Source organism: Xenopus tropicalis, chromosome 6 (genome assembly GCF_000004195.4).
Source record: "Xenopus tropicalis strain Nigerian chromosome 6, UCB_Xtro_10.0, whole genome shotgun sequence".
Lineage (NCBI taxonomy): Eukaryota > Metazoa > Chordata > Amphibia > Anura > Pipidae > Xenopus > Xenopus tropicalis.
This window is the reverse complement of record NC_030682.2, coordinates 131,096,484-131,116,195: the sequence shown is the minus strand read 5'-3', so window position 1 is coordinate 131,116,195 and position 19,712 is coordinate 131,096,484. Positions and strand designations below refer to the sequence as shown.

Sequence of the window (19,712 nt, the reverse complement as noted above, 5' to 3'; positions counted from 1 at the left end):
TTCCGATTTGGAAGAGATTCTCTGCAATCCATAGAGTCCTAATGACTATGCCATAGGGCTATGCCTAAATTAGAGGAGTCCCATGTGGTGCCTCTAGCCATAAATTGTAGAGGCCTGGTGCCTTTAATGCAAGTATGTTAGATAAATGCACAGACTGGCAATATCAAAGGATTCTAAAGATTTTTATATAGGTTTTACTGTTAAGTGAGCTGTTTCTGAAATACAAAGTATTTGATAGTTGCCAATCAGTTCATCTCTTCTCAAAGGGTCATGGAGTCAACTGACAAACACAATGGGACCCCCAACAGAATGTGTGTGAAATACATCTCTTTGTATTTGTTTTATATATATGTATGTATATATGTATGTATGTGAGAGAGAGAGAGAGAGAGAGCGTTATATAGTTATACTTATTCCAGGAATTCAATATTAGGAACCAAACAAAAGAGGGATATTAGGGTTTTTTTTTTTTTTTCCATTTAACATGATGTAGACATTCATATTCTGAGACCATTAGCAACTGGTTCTCATGTTTGATTTGTTGTAGTTTTCGAATGATGTAGCTTTCAGTTAGCAGTTCTCCAGTACTGAATCTCAGCAGCTAGCTGGTTGCTAGGGTCCAGTTTACCCTTGTAACCAGTGATTTAAATGAGAGGCTAGAATATGAATAGGAGAGGGTCTAACTAGAAAGATAAATAAAGAATAACAATAAAAGCAAAATTGTAGCTGCAGTTTGGCTGCTGGAGTCAGTGACCCCATCCGACAGCTAGAAAGAGATAGAAGAAGATCTCAAAAACTATTAGAAAATGAAGACCAACTAAAAATTTGCTAAGAATAGGGTATTTTATAACATTACTTTATAGGTGAACTACCCCCTTTAATGGAGATTCTAAACTGACCACAGGTGACTTCTCCACATTGTCATCGCCCAGTACTTCCGCTAATGATTTCCACCTCGGATGGAAAGTGCTGCTGAAATGCAGTTGTTTGCTGGAAGTCTGGAAACGCCACCATACAAATAGACTCACAGTCAGTTATTCATATTCCCGAAATAAAGCTCTTTAGGCCCACGCCAACATGTGTGATACCCATTCACTTTGATATAAGAACTTCCTTCAGTAGGAAGAACCGGCTGAATATCTGTCCTGCTGCTTTTTATTTGTTCTCCTCTACAATGTTAGTACACAGTGTTCAGCTTTGGCTCAGCCATAATTCATTCTAGTGCAGATCTGTACACCCCTTTCAACATGAGCTCAGTGAATAGGGCTAGTGCTGAACATACTTAGTGCTGCTTTAATTAACAATTGTCAGTGCTTTCTGTTACTTCTGGCACTAAACAAATATGTGAGACCATTTTCCTTTTCGCACTTCCTGTAATGTTTGATCCCACAGAAATTTAAAGGCGCTGATAAAAATAATGACCAGGCTACTGAGGGCCCCCTGATAATGAGCTGCTCAAAGGCTGCTGCTTAGAGATGGGAGGGGTTTGTTTGTTAAAAGGTATATAGGGAGCTCTGTACAAATGTCACTGTTTATAAAGGAAGGGGGTATACGTTCAGTGAGAATGGCCCAACTTTCAAACGAGTGCTTTATAAAATAAGAAAATATGGGCTTTCTTTAAATTAAAACAATAGACAAAAAATAGAAAATACACACAGGGCCCTATTTACCATATAAGCAACCAAATGCCCCCCTCTAATTGCGCATTTGCCGCTCAGGCATTTCAACTGTATTTTCATTAGTCACCTTGATTTATCCACTCTCTTCCGCACACCTGTAATAATACCCCAGTCACTGGGTACAGGAATAGGATCCATTATCTGGAAACCCATTATCCAGAAAGCTCTAGTCTAAATTATGGAAAGGGCATCTCTCACAGACTCCATTTTAATCGAATAATTCACATTTTTTTAAACCTTTTCATTTTTATGTAATAAATCAGTAGCTAGTACTTGATTCCATCTGAGATATAATTACCCCTTATTGGGGGCAGAACAGCCCTATTGGGTTTATTTAATGGTTTAATGATTCCCTTTTCTCTGTAATAATAAAACAGTACCTGTACTTAATTCCAACTAAGATATAATTACCCCTTATTGGGGGCAGAACAGCCCTATTGGGTTTATTTAATGGTTAAATGATTCCCTTTTCTCTGTAATAATAAAACAGTACCTGTATTTGATCCCAACTAAGATATAATTACCCCTTATTGGGGCAGAACAGCCCTATTGGGTTTATTTAATGGTTAAATGATTCCCTTTTCTCTGTAATAATAAAACAGTACCTGTACTTGATCCCAACTAAGATATAATTACCCCTTATTGGAGGCAGAACAGCCCTATTGGGTTTATTTAATGGTTAAATGATTCCCTTTTCTCTGTAATAATAAAACAGTACCTGTACTTGATTCCAACTAAGATATAATTAATCCTTATTGGAGGCAGAACAGTCCTATAGGGTTTATTTAACATTTAAATAATTTTTAAGTGTACCAAATTACAGAAAGACCCCTTATCCAGAAAACCCCTGTTCCCAAGCATTTTGGATAACAGGTCCCATATCTCTACCAGTAACATGTGCCCCGATCCTTTGCGTACTATTGAAAATCATGGATTTTGCACCCAAAATCATCCAAAGCTGCCGGAGCAAGGAGTTTAATTGTAGGGCATGAACTGGGTGCACTGGGGGCATGGTTGGGAGGGACCAAATGTGGAACCAGGGGTACCCAAATCCCTTTAGATCCTGATCAGTGTCTCTATTAAGGCACATAGTCTAGCACACTTTCCTATGGCTGGAAAATAGACATTGGAAGAGAGTAGTGGAAGTTGGGTGGCTTGTGGGCAATTTCATTAAGCATATATAGAAATGATATACCTGTAGCTCTTGTTAAACTATCTCCCACTACCTCTTAACTAATATTAAGGTGCTCACTGCAGTACAACAGAAAAGTAAATACACGCTACATGCATACATACATATATACATACATACATACATGGACTGCATATACATTCTCATATGGGAGGTAAAGAGTTTACAATAAAATGCTACAAGAGGTAGAAAATAAGAGATGAATGACCCCCAAAGTGGAATGTGACATACCGTAGAACTTTCTGAGGGCAGAACAGATATCGGCCTCTGTAGTAATAACCTCCATGTCTCTGCTCTCTTACAGGCAAACTCTCCTTGGAAGAATTCATCAGAGGGGCAAAAAGTGACCCGTCCATCGTGCGCCTCCTTCAGTGCGATCCGAGCAGTGCTGGACAGTTCTGAGACTGTTTGCATTATAATTAGCGTTCGCTCATTTTATTTTATTTTGCCAAAATTACATTTGTTGTTGTGTAGCCACTTTTGTGGCCAAAAGTACCTTCCTTTTGTGATATCAGTTTGTTTGTTTTTTTCTGGATTACTAAGAATGGTGAATTCTGTTAATCTTGTGCAGGGCACTGGCTGTACAATAACAACCTCATTTCCCCCAGATATTTAGTGTTATTCTTGTTGTGCTCCAGTGTTACACTAACCTGTAGTACCTTGTAGTACTGCAGAGTCTGGCCAAGGTGTTCCTGCAGCAGTTGTACAGCCTATTTCCTTGGCTCTCCTGCAGTAGCTCAGGGTCCATGGGGGCAATTCAGAAATACTGACATAATGACTGTACTATAGTACTGCTGCAAGATAGGGTGCTACATAGCAACATTAGTTATAAGGTAATACAGAGCTTTTAATTCTTCTACATTTCTTGGAGTAACCTCCCCCCAGGTCAGGTAATATGAATACAACCCATTTAATACTGCATTTATTTCACTAAACAAATTCAGCCTCTAGGTTCTTTCTGTTGTGTGTTTTTCCTTCCCTATCCATCAGCACTGAAAATGAAAACCTAAAAATGAATATGGCTAGACATGCTGTATTTATATACATACAGGTATAGGATCTAGGGATTTTGGAACCTGTGGTTTTTAAGCTAAGGGATCTTTTCATAATTTAGATCACCAAGTCTGCTAAAAATCATTCAAATATTAAATAAACCCAATACAACTCTTTTGCCACCAATATGGATTTATACTGCTTAGTTGACTTCAAGTACAAAGGACTGATGGGGGCAGAGCAAAAGGATTTTTTTTTAAAAATAAGAACTATTTGCATAAAATGGATTCTGTGGGCGATGGCGTTCCCGTAATTCATAGCTTTCTGGGTTACAGGTTTTTAGATAAGACATCCCATATCTGTACTGAGCCTAATGTACCAGTTCAGAAGCTCAGGAGCCCTATAACAGTAATGAACCAGGCCTTTAAAGTTTTCCACAGCTGCTCCTAACCTTGGATCTTGTTAGACCATCTGTTGTGTCAGTGGCACTGCACATGCTCAGTGCACAAGTTTTGTAAAAGTATTATTTTGGATACGCTGTATAGTGAGTGGGTCCCTAAGCTCAGGTAAGTGCCAGCAGCACAGAGAATGTGCAGGGAATCAGCAGAAAAGAAGATGGGGGGCTACTGGGGCATCTTTGGGGGCACAGAGAGCTGTGGTGGCCTTGGACCGGTGTAGAAGCCCAAAACATAATGTGTAGCATTTCTAACCTTGCTCTGTGTTGAGCTTTAGTTTTTCTTTAACAAATCATCTTAGTTCCACTATAGATCCAAGAACTTAGGGGTTGATATATGAACATTCTTTTCAAATTTTTTTTGCACAAACACTCACAAATTCAAATTCTGTTTTTAAAAAAACTCCAATGTTTGGTTTTTATTATGCACATTATTATACTCGCAAGTTCATGTAGAAGTCCATTGGAGTTGTCCTAAAGCAAAATCCAAGCCATTTTTCAATTTAAGATTTTCTATATTTTTGGGGGGGTTGAGCTATAAACTTCAAAATTCAGAGTATTCAAGTTTTTCTTCAATGATTTTATTCAATCAGGTTTTTTTTATATTTGGATTTAATCGACATTCAAAAACTTACAAATTTAAATTTTGATAAATAGGCCCATTAAAGGTTTTAGTTAGGAACCCAAGAATTGAATGTAACAAAAAATATTGAAAGGCCTCTCTCTTTTCTTGGTTGGCACATTTAGGCTATAATGAAGTTATCATTTCTTTATATTGTTGTGGAAATGTAACACAAATACACTTGTTAGCATTCTAACTACCTGGGTAGAATATTTCTGACGTTTCCACCTCATTTTGCCTGAGTTCTTCAGCTTTCCATAGATAACAATGGGCCCACGTCTATTTTATAGATCCTGTGTAAATGGATAAGACGCCATGTTATGCCTGGGGGTGGCTTTCATTTTCCTTCAGACACAAAACGAAAAAAATTGAGACATAACTTGTATAGTGAATTACTTTGAGTCATATTTGCCCTTGTATATACTTTGTATACCTTCTATTGCTGGGTGCTTGTGTTTTCCCTGCCAGGATGAAAGCAGGATTGAAAGACAACTATAACAAACATTCTGTACATGACCACTGGGGGTGCTGTTTGGTAACAGTCTATGGAGAAAACCTCTAGTAAAGTAATCAATATGGCAGCTCTCATTCCTTCGTGTAAATGCATGGAAGAACTATTTTGTGTGTGCAAGCTTTTACAAATACCCACAATCATTTTTCCTTCATACGTTTTTGTAATAAACCATCAGGTAAATTAAATCTACTGAGTTTTTAATTTTCCCTGGCCCCCCAGCATTGAAGGGGCCCCTCAAGGGAAAACATAGCTTAAAGCTGCGATAGCATATCATATTGTGTAACGAGCATTCTGCTATTTTCACTATATATTTACTTATATACAACAGTGATGTCCAACCTGCAACTCTCCAGCTATTGTTGCACTGCAACTCTCTGCATCCCCCCCTTAGAGAAGGGCCCTAGGCTTCCTGCATTGCCAGGGGCCCCGCCTCTCCATATTTAAACCTTTGGATGCTCTTTGCATCTTTTGGGAGGTTTTCTATTTTAGTTTTGCTTTAAAATATTCCAGCAGAATCCCCCAAATATTGTAGAAGTGCGGTAACAGTCCCTGAAAGTGAGTGACGTGGGTCCATGCAGTTTGTCATGCACAGAATTCAGGCCAATGGAACTAGAGATTTTGAATATGTGGAGGGGAGACCTCATCAAATTGAAGTTTACCTTTAAATTAATATTTAATATGTTATAGATGGACCTGCTGACATTGGATTTATATTTTGTTTAATAAGCCTTCCTGCTCTGGCTTTTTCCAAGTTGAAAATGTCATGTGATCATCGGGGTTAGTGATATCGGCAGCCATATGAGCAATGGCACATTCCATGATTCTGGGCACATTGTCGCCCAAGCACTTAATAACTACCTATTGCCTGGAATCACTCCCTATTGATTTTAGTGCAATCTTTGGGCCCATGAGTGTACTTGCCTTTCAGGCAGGTGTTGCTCAAAACTGATCCTCTGATTTTCAAGTGAATTGAAATTGGCATTGAAATCAAGGACGAGTGATTCCAGGCCCCCCCCAGATCTTGTAGATGCCCAGATTCATGTTGTTTGCTGTTATAATAAAGCTGGCCGTACATTAAAAGATCTGCTCTTTTGGCAAGGCCCCCATACGAGCAGAACTTGCCCACCACAACCAATGGGGGATACAAGCCTTTAGGGCAAGGACCACATTACCAAGCCAATGCAGTCCTTAATCTGATGGGAAAATCCAATCTGATGATCAACATCTGGATTATTTGGCCTCCCATCGATAAAGAACAAATATGGCACCATAAACTGTTTTTTAAAAAATGTCTGAAGATCCCTTTCCATCTGTGTCAGTGTGAATCACAACCATAAAACAATCACATAACCGCTGGAAATTGCCTTCTGCTGCTTTTCCCAGTGGATACGCTGTTCCATTGTTTTACTGGTGGCCAATAGGAAAATATTTTTGGCCATTTTGCCACCATGCTGGAGGAGATTAAGCGCAGGCTACAAAACATAACATGCACTTGTGTTGAACTAGAACTTGTGGAAGTGCAGGGTGCCCATTTCTGGGCTAATATAATATATTACCTGTGTATTACAGATGGAGCACACTATATCGAGACATTTGGCTCAGATGGCCCATTATGTGATTCCGTTAAAATAGATGATCACACTTTTTTTTTTTTTTATTTTAGCACATAATGCTTTGATATGTAAGCCACATGAGCCATTTGATCCTTGCCCTTCCAGGAAGGAAGGTTTTTTTTCACATAGGCTGTCCAATTAGGTTCAGCCTTTCAAGAAATTGTACCAGGTCTCCTCTGTCTTTGTGTGATATCATCACTCCATCCTAATTTTATTATAATCCGGCCCCCGTGTAAGTGGTATCATGGACGCTCAACCCACTACAAAGAAAGTAACTGGACAGCAGTGATGAACACCATTGTCTGAACTTCTCACTTCATTTTTATGGGATTCAGCGGCCAAATTAATTCAAAATTTTAAACAATCTCTATATCCGTTACCTGCTGTGTGTAACCTGATCCATTTCAAAATTACTGATTTTTGTTAGGGACATGCTCCCATGGTAGTAAAACAGTAAAAAAAAAAGACTTATTGTGTAACAGTTGGTTTCCTATGAGGAACGCCCAACCTTTGGCCCTCCAGCTGTTGTTGTAGTACAACTCTCAGAATTCCACCAACAGCCAAACGGGCACTTGTTCTCTAATTCCCTGCTTGCAACACTGTCTTCCTACAATGATTCAGTTCTTGGGATCCATTCTGTCAGAGAATGGCGAAAACCCCGCATCCTCATTGTGTCTCCTCCTGTTGATAAGGACGTCAACCCTTGCATGAAATATTTTCCATTTGCCCATGAGTTGGATTTTGTGTTTATATAAAATATTTATTACCAAGGTTCACATTGATCGTAGCCTTTGTGACAATAAATGCAACCAAATATCACAGACCGCGTCGGATGGGTAAATTCTGGGCCGAGCCACCAAAGTGACTTGTATCAGCGTTTGCACATCGTCTTCCTCTCATGTATTCACACACTCTGAATATGTTGTTTGGGGTTTTTTCCGGGTTGTTATCAAGGGCAATGTACAATTACAAAATAAATGTCTGTTTTACAAACTCATGTGTATTCCATCTTTCTTCATTAAATCTCAGATCAATGCAAGCCATTTATCCAGCTTTGAGGTTGATAAAATTAGGTCAAGGTTTGTTAACTATAACCAATTAGATACGGTGAATTCTAATTGCTCTCGGATCCTGTAAGTGGAACTATGGACCCGTTAGGTGAGCACTTTATCCATTATACATCATCCTTTTTGTATGGTACGAGATAGAATCAATAAAGGGGGAAAATAAATCTAGATATGAGGAACGCCTAACCTCAGCCTTTGAATTTTTTTTCTAATAGCTATGTATACCATTGTGCGTGTATGGCCCAGGCCTAAGTTAAAGGTTGCCATCTGGCAGGTATTTACCAGCCTAATAGATGAAACAATTGCCAAGGGTGGTTGCCAGTAAATATGTAATACCCTTAAGACTGGCCCTGATCCACCCCAATCTGCCAAGAACTTACCTTATTTCATCCTTGATGTGCCTCATAACTGTCCTTCCAGCTGTCACCATGTCACAACCCTGCCCATTTTGCACCATCTCCCCTCCCATTTGATGTCATCATCACGCCCCTTTTGTGCCCACCCCTCCTTCCCCCCAGCTGCAAGTACAATTTAGAAAGGTGGCAACCCTAACTAGGTCTAGGGGGGTAGAACTGGGTACTGTAGAGTTACACATGCTGAATACAATTGTAGAAATCCAAAAATAGGGAAAAAGCTGCTTCTGCAAAACATTTATTGTGGGTAGTGGTAACACGACATGTTTCGGGTCAGTACCCTCAGTGTAATCCTTGACCCAAAGGGTATTGACCTGAAACAAGTTGTGTTACCACTACCTACAATAAATGTTTTGCAGCAAACCTGCAGAAGCTTTTTCCCTATTTTTGGATTTCTACGATTGTATTTGGTTGCAGCACAGAGCAACAACTAGGAGCTGAAGTATTTAATACAAAGTTCACCGACAATTTTTATTTTTTCAACATGCTGAATACAGTACCATTCACATAAAGCAATGACACATATTCAGTGCAGTACCACGGCTCGGCATGGAGCCCACTGTAGAAGCACAGTATAGTAGCAGATCACTTCTGTGGTGAGTAACAGCTGGAATGCCCTAGGTTTGGCATTGGGTATTGGGCAGTGATAATGTTACCCCACTTGTTACATAACGAGTCAAGCTGACTGCGTATGATTTTGTGCTACTGCAGAACACAAGTCAGGTCACACTGCAGCTACTGAACCATGAACTCTTTGTGGTCTCTTGATCTGCTGCACAAAGCGCTTTGTCTTCCAATTCGGCGACATACATTTCCTTTCTGCAAGCTTTTGCCTCTGCATACAGCCATTCAGCTGGCCAGGCACGTATAAACGCTCATCTTTCCCACAGTGAACAGTCGTGGGAAAGATTGTTTGGTAGTCAGCGCGGGTAACATTAACAGAAAGAGCATCTAAATTGTTGGTATTGGTACATTCAAAATGCATGTACCGATATTATTTATTTCCGTTCAGCCAACCCAACCGAAATGTTTAAGCCTTCAACGCGATCACCAGGCTGGTGGGTATCAATGGATCCTAGATATTAATGTCCACCCTACATACACGTACAGATGGCATATTAAATTTGAGTTTGCACTGTTTTATCAGTATGTGTATGGGCAACTGTAGCTCATTCATTTCAGCACAGACTTCTGGCAGACCCAGACTGGCAATCTGTGGGTTCTGGCAAATGCCAGAGGGGCTGCTGTAAGATGCCATAGACAGTTACTATTTATTGGGTTGGTGGGGGCTGTTTGGGCCACTGTGTACTTGGAATGCCAGGGCCTATTTTATACCCACTCTGGTCCTGACTCCTGGCATTGTGATATGCCAGCTCTTGCACATACCACGCCCCCACCCCCTCACTCCCATGACTGCAGATGGCAACTTTTATTGATCGCTCAAAATAGGGGAACCTTTTACTATCTCTGCACAAGGACTACATGCCAACTACATTCCCTCCAACTGTACTGATCCCCTGGTACAACCCAAGATGGCTGCAAAGCCGTCTTCACCAACAAGTTTCACCTCACCACTTACACAAACTATTCTGTAACAGTGACATCTAGGGGCTGATTAAGTGAATGCAGGTCCTCCCCAATTTCCAAAACCCGCATCTGGTTTTAGGTAGCAAAATGTTATATATATATTTTTTTTTTTTAAATTGTAATAAAGAAAAAAAAACTCAGCAAAAAATGAATGCCACTATATTTTCTTTTTTTTAATATTCTCTCCATTGTCACACAGAATACAAAAGAAGGATTAGTTTGTTGACTAGTGAGGAGCATGGGGATTGGTTATACAGCTCATACAATGTTGTTCCCCAATGTGTTACTCCGAGTCCCAGTAAGTGCGAGGGCTGTGTGCGTCTCGGCACGGTGGTTTGTTAACTCCAAACAGAATACAATTTATGTGACAGCATGCATTTCCCTAACTGCCAGTACTAATGGCCATGTAGTGCCACTTTATCTGCAGAACATAACAATTTGGCTTCTCGGAGATCCCACGACTCCAGCCTTGAACCGCATTAAAGAATCGCTAATGGTGTAATTGGTGGGGAGAAATATTATTCTAGATCATTTGCCGGCAGATGTAAAACATTTCTGTAACTTGATAGAAGTTAATGGAACTGAAAGCGCAGGGTAATATGTACATACACAGTAAATGTTCCAGTATTTGGAAAAATTAGGCTGAAAATAAAGACTTCGTTTCTTCTCTCTTCCCATGGGCTCTGGGCCCGCTGAGGGAAATGTGCATACGGTTTTATGTCTTTTAAGGTTTTTATTCATTCTGGTCATGATATACAATATCCTGTAGTGTTTAGTTGAGATATACCTGTAACCACTCTGCTGAATTTAAAGGAACAGTAACACCAAAAAATGAAAGTGTTTAAAAGTAATTACAATATAATGTGCTGTTTCCCCGGCACTGTTGAAAGTTGTCTGTTTGCCTCATAACCCTTACAATAGTTTATATAAATAAGCTGCTGCGTAGCCATGGGGGCAGCCATTCAAAGGAAAAAAGGCACAGGTTACATAGCATATAACTGATAAAACACCATTGTATTCTACAGAGCTTATCTGTTGTGTAACCTGTGCCTTTTTGGGGGGTGGGTAGGAGGCACACCAGGTTCTCTTCATCAGTAGGAGAGAGGAGGAGACATGAAAGCTGAACAAGGGTTGTTACTAGAGGCAATACTGTGTCCATCCTTAAGACAGAATGGCCTATTGCCATTTTGAAATTAGCTTTTTATGAAGCAGCTTCTACGTTTTGAACTTCAACTGTACATTATATATTCATTACTTTGACACACTTTCATCTTTTTTAGTGTTAATATTTCTTTAAATGAAAGGCTGGAATATGAATAGAGGAGGGCCCGAATAGAAAAATAAGTACTAAAAAGTAACAGTGTACTGTAGCCTCATAGAGTGATAGTTTTTGGCTGCCGGGGTCAGTGACCCCCATTTGAAAGCTGCAAAGAGGCAGAAGAAGTAAAATAATTCAGAAGACCAGTTAAAAATGTATTAGAATTGACCATTCTATAACATACGTAACATTAAAGGAGACATATAGCATACATGAAAAAACATCTGAGTTTCAAATGTGGGGTGGGCGTGTCCTAACGGTCCCTGCTAGAAGCACAGTAGGAAGGGATAGCCAATCACAGCCCTGCAGTCACACAAGCAAAGGCAGGCTTCAGTTCCCTATCAGGTCAGCCTAGCTGCTGATTGGTTCTTATTCTACAGTGCAGTGTACTGAGTGCCGCCGGCACCCCTGCACAGCCTGGGAAAGGAAGCAGCAGGAAGTGGAACAGATGGGCGGGACTAGTAGGGTTTTTGGAAAAAATTTTATTAAATCAGGCCAAAACACTACTTTTGTTAGATGAGTACAGGGTCGGACTGGGGGGTTCAGGGCCAACTGGGGCTCCCCCCCACCCCTCCCCTGCAGGGGCCCCCACCAGATGTCCTCCCCTAAGCACGCGGGGGAGCGACAGCAAGGGTTGGGTCTGGGCCGCCGGCGCCCACCAGGATTTTTCCTGGTGTCCCGGTGGCCCAGTCCGACCCTGAATGAGTACAATCCATTGGCACAATGGCACAATATTGTTTTTCACACAATATGTCCTGGGTGAACAACCCGATTAGCACAGTAGCTGCTATATATATACAGATTCCCATTGAATAAAACCCAGCAGTTTTAGAAAGATGAGCAAAATCTTTTCTTTAAATGACACCTTTGCGTTGCACAGAGAATAACGAGCCAAAGCCTCGGGCTGCCATCACATTTACCCACGGCAGCATCCTCCTGTAATCGCCCACTGCCAATTAACCTTGGCCATAAGCTCTTCCTAAGCAGGATTAGCCGCTCAAACAATATGTCCCTGCCAATGGAATGTGTTTGTTTTTTCTGAGCAATCAAAATAAACACAAAACAACAATTCATCATAATCCGCCAGCGCTGGGAGTTCCAGTTCGTGGAGAAACAGGAGCATATTTATTAGGGAATAAAATAAACACTACCTGGCAATCAGGATCCTTATTGTGTCACAGCCCATATCAACCTGAAAATAAAGAGAACATCATTCTAAGCAACTTGCCCATATACTTTCATTGCCTGCCTGATGCATTGTTTCAAAAGACGGAAGCAGCAGTGGAGAAAGGGACAGACATTACTTTTAATAGGAATTATATCGACCACTGAACATTTTAATGACTGTATATTAGAAAATTGCTTAGAACTACATATTCTTTCTTAGGCAACATTTTATTTTAGGGTGGGGATGGTTTGCATCGGTGTTAACTAAGCAGAATGGTAGGAGCACACAGCTTACTGTATATATAGAACGTCATTATCAGCATATTTATTTTCTTACAGGTGGGGGCGGCCATGTTTGCCTTGACTGATGTGAATGTGAAATTTACCACAGTACATGCTCTATATAAACACTAGGGGTGCTCTTCAGCTGCTGTCCATACAGAATACGAAGTATACTATGGCTTACAATCTATCTCCACTGGGGTGTGACATCTCCAAGCACTTGGAGGTAAATAGGAGGACTGGGCGGGATTATAGGCGGAGCAGAGGTGGGCCCATAGTATAAAGGGTGAGTGGCAGCGGAGAGGGTCAGGGAATGGAGGAATTTATAGGCCATTACAAATTTACCGGCAAGTAGGCAATAAATTTGCCCAGGAGCAATAACCCATAGCAACCAATCCACAGGCAGCATTTACAGATAACCTGTTTATAAGCAAACATTTTAGGCTGATGCCACACCAGGCGTAGGGCTGATTTTTTCGGCAAGCGGAAAAACGCTTGCCGAAAATTCAGCCCTACGCCTGCTACTTGTGCCTGCACCCGAATGAATGAGATACGCTCGGGTGCAGGCACATGTAGCCGATATACGCATGAAAACGCGAGAGAATGCAAAGTCTCGCGTTTTCATGCGTATATCGGCTACATGTGCCTGCACCCGAGCGTATCCCATTCATTCGGGTGCAGGCACAAGTAGCAGGCGTAGGGCTGAATTTTCGGCAAGCGTTTTTCCGCTTGCCGAAAAAATCAGCCCTACGCCTGGTGTGGCATCAGCCTTATTGGTGCCTTTTATTACATATGGGGGATAAAATGTAATAAGAAAAGGTTTCAAGTCTGACTTTACAGTGCGGGTAAAATACAAGATGCCCACAATATCATATAGATCGGATCTGTCATAAATGTCCTTTTAACCAGCCTGTAAACTAGACTTCATTATCAGCAGTCTGTCTGGCTGCCAGTGTACTTACATACAGTGATATAAACCAAATAAAAGAAAACAATATGCTCAGTGAGTCCTTGAGACGACAGCGTTACCAGATCTCTGAGCGACATTGCAACTCACAATTTATAAAAACGGAAATGTAAACTCCAAACAAATGCTAAATAGGTCAGATCACACATTGGAGCATGTTTGCAATTTACATTGTTAATTCAATTAATTGAAAATAACAGAACCACCTGCTGGTCATTTTGGCTGACTGGCTACAGTCCATTGAAACTCATTTAGTTATATAACCAGCAGGAGGCACTGTGCTTTTAAATCTATTATATTACTAGTAAAAATATCTTGATCACTAGAAAAAAAATCAATGTAAATTTCAAAAGAGCTGAGAAGTGCATCTTATTTGTCATAAAGAAAGACATACTGAGCAAGGTTATTTGTAGTGTTTCCCATTTCAAAAAGGGCTTATATTTCTGGAGCAGAAAAAACATTTCTGCAAATTGTTTAAGAATTCGTTATGCAGAAAGTTCCAAATTACGGCAAGGCCGTCTCCCATAGACTCCATTATAAGGAAATAATTTACATCTTTAAAAGTGATTTTCTTTTCTCTGTAATAATAAAACAGTACATTTTATTTACTCCAAACCTGTATAACCCTAGTCCTGTATTTTATATATGTGTTCCATAGTGCAGTGTTAAGTATCTAACTAATGTTTTGTAGTTTGCAACACACAGGTGCCAGGGACATCCCACTACCCCACCCCAGGCCCGGACTGGCAATCTGTGGGTTCTGGCAAATGCGAGAGGGGCTGCTGTAAGGTGCCATAGACCAGGGGTCCCCAACCTTTCTTACTTGTGAGCCACAGTCAAATATAAAAAGACTTGTAGAGCAACACAAGCACCATAAAAGTTGATGGAGGAGCCAAATAAGGGCTAAGATTGGCTATTAGGGGCCTCTATGCACAGTATCAGCTTACAGGGGCTTTATTTGGTAGGAAACCTTGTTTTTATTCAACCAAAACTTGCCCCCAAGTCAGGAATTCAAAAATAACTCCCTGGTTTGGGGGCGCTGAGAGCAACATCCAAGGGGTTGGGGAGCAACATGTTGCCCCGGAGTCACTGGTTGGGGATCCCTGCCACAGACAGTCACTATTTATTGGGCTGGTGGGGGCTGTTTGGGTCTCTATGTACTTGAAATGCCAGTTTGATCCTGCCTCACCCCCTTACCTACAACCTTTCATGGACCCAGGCAGGGAAGGGAAGATCTCTGGCACGAGGTGCTGCTATGCTCTGTACATTAGAAGAGCGGATCTGCAGGCCCCTGGCAAAATGAAGGCCCACCCTCTGCCTTCCAGCTGCCAGTTTGGCTCGTATGTCGAATACTTCTCTTCATCCGTAGCGCAGCAAGACAAACACTTTTCCTTCAGCCTTAAACAATTAGGATTTTTTGACAAATTATTTTGCATTTTGTCACAGTTTGTAGCATGTAGACATTTTAGACAAGAACATTATTTGTTTCTAAGCTGAATAGCTGTGATTTAGTGTATTCTCTGGCCGAAACTCTGTGAGACTTGGGATAGATCTTGTGATAACATAATCACAGTTTCATCCGTCGTATCTAGCTTTGTAGATCATTATAAATCACAAGCACTAACACAATCTGGATTATGGTAGATTTACAGCACAAAGCTTGGCATATTAATCACAACTATTAAAGGAAATATATAAACCCTCAAAACAAATTTGTGTAAAATTTCTCAGAGCTCAGATCTAAGCACTTTTGTAAGTTACATAATATTGTTTTTCTTGTTTTCAAGATAAAAGCATTTTTACACTGCTAATATAAATATTAGCATTTTGGTCATTTTGGCTGCTGTCGGCTGAAAATACATTTTCTGAGGAAAGGAAAGTCTGGTGATGTTTCTCTGCATAGGACTGACCAGAGAAATGTCAGATGACTCTTCTCCATTCACGAATGTCATTTTCTAAGCAGAGTAATAAATAGCAACTAGACAGGGCCATAATCGATTGTTACCAAATCATTTGAAAAACCACAGACACGTCTAATAGTTGGAAGGTTCTAGTCTGCTCTGAGAGCATTTACGTGAATGCCTTCCCTTCTAGCTGAATTGTTTTAGATGTGTCCTAATGATTTTATAATAGGGATGCACCGATTTGGTTTTGGATTCGGCCGAGATTCGGCCTTTTTCAGCAGGATTCAGCCAAATCTTTCACGAAGGATTCGGGGTTCAGCTGACTCCCAAAATAGTGGATTCAGTGCATCCCTATATTGTAACCTTACTATAAACAATTTTATATAAAGAGACAAGAAAAGCCCTGACTTGGGGCCACCATCAGGAATTACAGGGACCCAATTTTTAAACCATTGGTCAGCAGGACTCCTGGGTGGAGGGCCCTGCCAACAGGTAGAATGTGGCCCAAATGGAATGACCAACAGATGCATGGCCACATCCCATTATACTACCCACAATCCAACATAAACCCTGCCTACTCATCCCCTCTGCCATGGGGACCTGACTACAGTACCCACTATACCTCCCTGATGGCAAAACTGCCTCCACTTCCTACTGGCAGGATCTGTGCTGGAACACACCAAAGGTTACATATAGCTGGTACTGTAAATAAGTCCAACAGGAAGTTTCAAACAAGGAGCACAGCCTGTACGGCTATTGATGCAATAAGAAGGCAAAGTGGTCAACTGAAACCTCCAGCCAGGGTGAGGGAAGATGCAGGGTCATGTGACATACAGTATCTTGCACCAGCGAAATGGGATAGCAGCCCGACAAATACATGCCAAGCTGGACTGGGCATATTCCTCTTCTACTGCCCTTACACATACCCCCCAACTGTCCCGCTTTCTGCGTGACAAGATTGATTACAGAAATGTGGGACATTCATTGAACTATCCAGCACAGCGGGATGCGCTGGCTGTAGCCGGGCGCTCCGGCTTCTTCTGCGGCTATGCTTCTTATGCGGCTCCTTGTACGGCGGCAACAGGCCCTTTTATAAGGTTGCGCCCCATGCGTACGTGTGATGTCAATACGCACAGGGTGCAACCTTATAAAAGGGCTTCTCACCGCTGCACAAGGAGCCGCATAAAGAGCAGCAGAAGAAACCGGAGCGCCTATGGGGGCTACTGTGTATGGAGGCACTTACTATGGGGGCATTTACTATGGGGGCATTGTGTATGGGGGGTACTGTTTATGGGGTCAATTGGGGGCACTGTCTATGGGGGGTACTCTCTATGGGGGCACTTTCTATGGGGGATACTGTGTATGGGGGCACTGTGTATGGGGGCACTGTGTATGGGGGGTACTGTCTATTGGGCCATTGGGGGCACTGTGTATGGGGGGGCAAAACTGATACATAGTTATAACTCTCTTATAACTGACTGCCTTCTCTCTATATTTGTATTTTATATGTAGGAGTTGCAATATTGTTTTCCTTAGGTAGTACAGTATGAGGGTATAGCACATTTGCATCTGATCTCGCCATTTTAACTATTTAAAAGAGTATTTTTTTAATGGGGTGTGGTAATTGGGGGCGTGGTCACAAAAGTGGGTGTGGTCAAACATGTTGTCCCTTTTCAAGAATAAGGCAAAGTCCTATTGCAGGAGAGAGGAAATCAAGCTGCACAGAAACTGCAAATCTATAGATCCCTGGAGAGGGTCTACATGCCCTTTACAAAACCCCTAACATTTCCTATAAGACTGTAGGCCATTCACACAAGATCTGAGAGTGCAAGTGACTTTCTGTGGTTAACTGATTTATCTTGACACAAGGAACCCCGCACTGACCTCTAAATATTCTGCTCAATGGAACAGCACACACAGGGGACTTCACAGTCATACCATGATACTTTCAATCAATTGTTTAGTGTTTCCGTCCTGGTCTAGCACCTTTTTAAGCTATTAATGATGTGTGAAAGGCAATTTATAAAGAAAAGAGTGTGAAAAGCTGTGAGTCAACATGTGTGGGTGACCCAGAAACCACTGAAGAACTGACACGGCCAGTAATTGATTCTGTAAGACCAGAGTAAGTGAATGCCAAATCTAATAATATGTGAATTAAAAAAAGGGAAACTAAAGATAAATAAGAATTTCTCTGTTAGGCACAAATACTCCCACAAACAGAGAATAGTGAAGATTGAGAAAAGCTTAGCCTCCCCAAAAAGTGATCAGTTATTATATATTCATAAATACATATATTTATAAGTTTTCCAAAAGAAAGGTGTAAGGTTCCTGGGGAAACCGGTGGGCCCTACAACCTCTCAGTGCTACAGTCTCCAGGTCTTTCTGCTGAGATGTGTGCCTGCCCTGACTCCCTTGCCTGCCTGGCATACAATTCTGTTTAACCTGCATTTTGGATCAAACTGCAGAATGTGATTTTTCAAGCAGTCCCCGGGTTCCTGCTACACAGGTTATGACAATAGGTAGCCTCCCCAAACCAGACATTTCTTTTGAAACATGACCCAGTTTCCTACTATACACAAACCTTACAGAGGGGTCCTTAACCATTTCTACCCATGAGATGCACTCAGATAAAAAAAAGTGTTGAGGAGATGCAAAAACATGAAAAATAATTGCGTGGGGATGCAAAATAAGTACTGTGATTGGTTAACTGGTAGCCCCATGTGGACTGCTAGCCTGCAGGAAGCTCTTTTTGGAGCAAACCTTTATGCCTAAACTTGCTTGAGGCCATTGTGAGGGACATCAGTTGGGATGGGGAGTAACGTGATAATCATGGGCCACTGGTTTGGGATCACTGCCTTATAGCACAATTGACATTAATAAATTGTTAGGTGTTTCTTCTATTTTGCCCACCCCTGATTATCAAGCAGCAGCACAAAGCAGAACAATGGAAGACAAGTATATACATAGTTAAGGTGCCCATACACGTGAAGATTCGCTCAAAGTCGCCAAGCGAGCGGATCTTCACCCGATATCCCCACCTACGGGTGGGCGATATCGGGGAACATGTAGGCTAAAAGTCCCCATACACGGGACCGATTTGGCAGCTTATCGGCCCGTGTAGGGGCAGAAACGACGGTCACACCCGACCGATATCTGGCCTGAAATTGGGCAGATATCAATCGGCCAAGTTAAAAGATTCAGTCGGATCGGGGGCCGCATTGGCTCGTTGATGCGGTCCCCGAACCAACTGCCCCATTGCCCCAGGACCAAATGATCGAATTAGCCTACGTGTTCCCCGATATCGCCCACCCATAGGTGGGGATATCGGGTGAAGATCCGCCTGACTGAAACTTTTAACTTGCTCGATCGATATCTGGGCAATTTCAGGCCAGATATCGGTAGGATATGACCGTCGTTTCTGCCCCTACACGGGCCGATAAGCTGCCGAATCGATCCAAGGGACCGAGGCTTGTATAGTGCTGCAAGAATGACTTTATTACAAGGCAGTTTACGCTCCAGTCTTTGCCGAAGTGGTTTATGAAGAACATCAGTTTAAAGAGCGATGACATTTCTCTATGAACAGGCAGTTTAATAACCATCAGCAGTAAACCTTTGCTCCCCCGTGATTGCTGAGCATCGGAGGAAATGGTGGCCGCTGCAACCTCTTGTTATGATATTGTGCCCCTCAACATCAGGCAGTGCATCAGCAGAGCAGGGGATTATGGGTATATATTGATTTATTTGACACAGTTGTAAATAAGGGATTCTACAGAGGGAAATGGCTTTATTGAGTTGCTGGGTTTCTCTGAGCTGGGATGAATGCAGGAGACCTTTACAATGATTTGTGTCTTGGATGCATTAAAGGTTAAGTGCCTTTAGTTAGGTTAGTAATGAGAATATTGCCTTTTATCTTTTCTTTAAGGATGACAATTTCTGTTAT

The 19,712-nt window shown here is 41.5% G+C and overlaps 1 protein-coding gene across 1 annotated transcript in view; it reads left to right on the top strand.

Moving 5' to 3' along the window:
* ncald (neurocalcin delta) overlaps positions 1–8,060 on the top strand; it is a 59,202-nt gene extending 51,142 nt beyond the window's left edge. The window contains 1 exon segment of the mRNA NM_001129941.1: positions 3,176–8,060. Coding sequence (NP_001123413.1) covers positions 3,176–3,273 — 98 coding nt within the window. The 3' untranslated portion in view covers positions 3,274–8,060.
* The last annotated feature ends 11,652 nt before the right edge of the window (positions 8,061–19,712 follow it).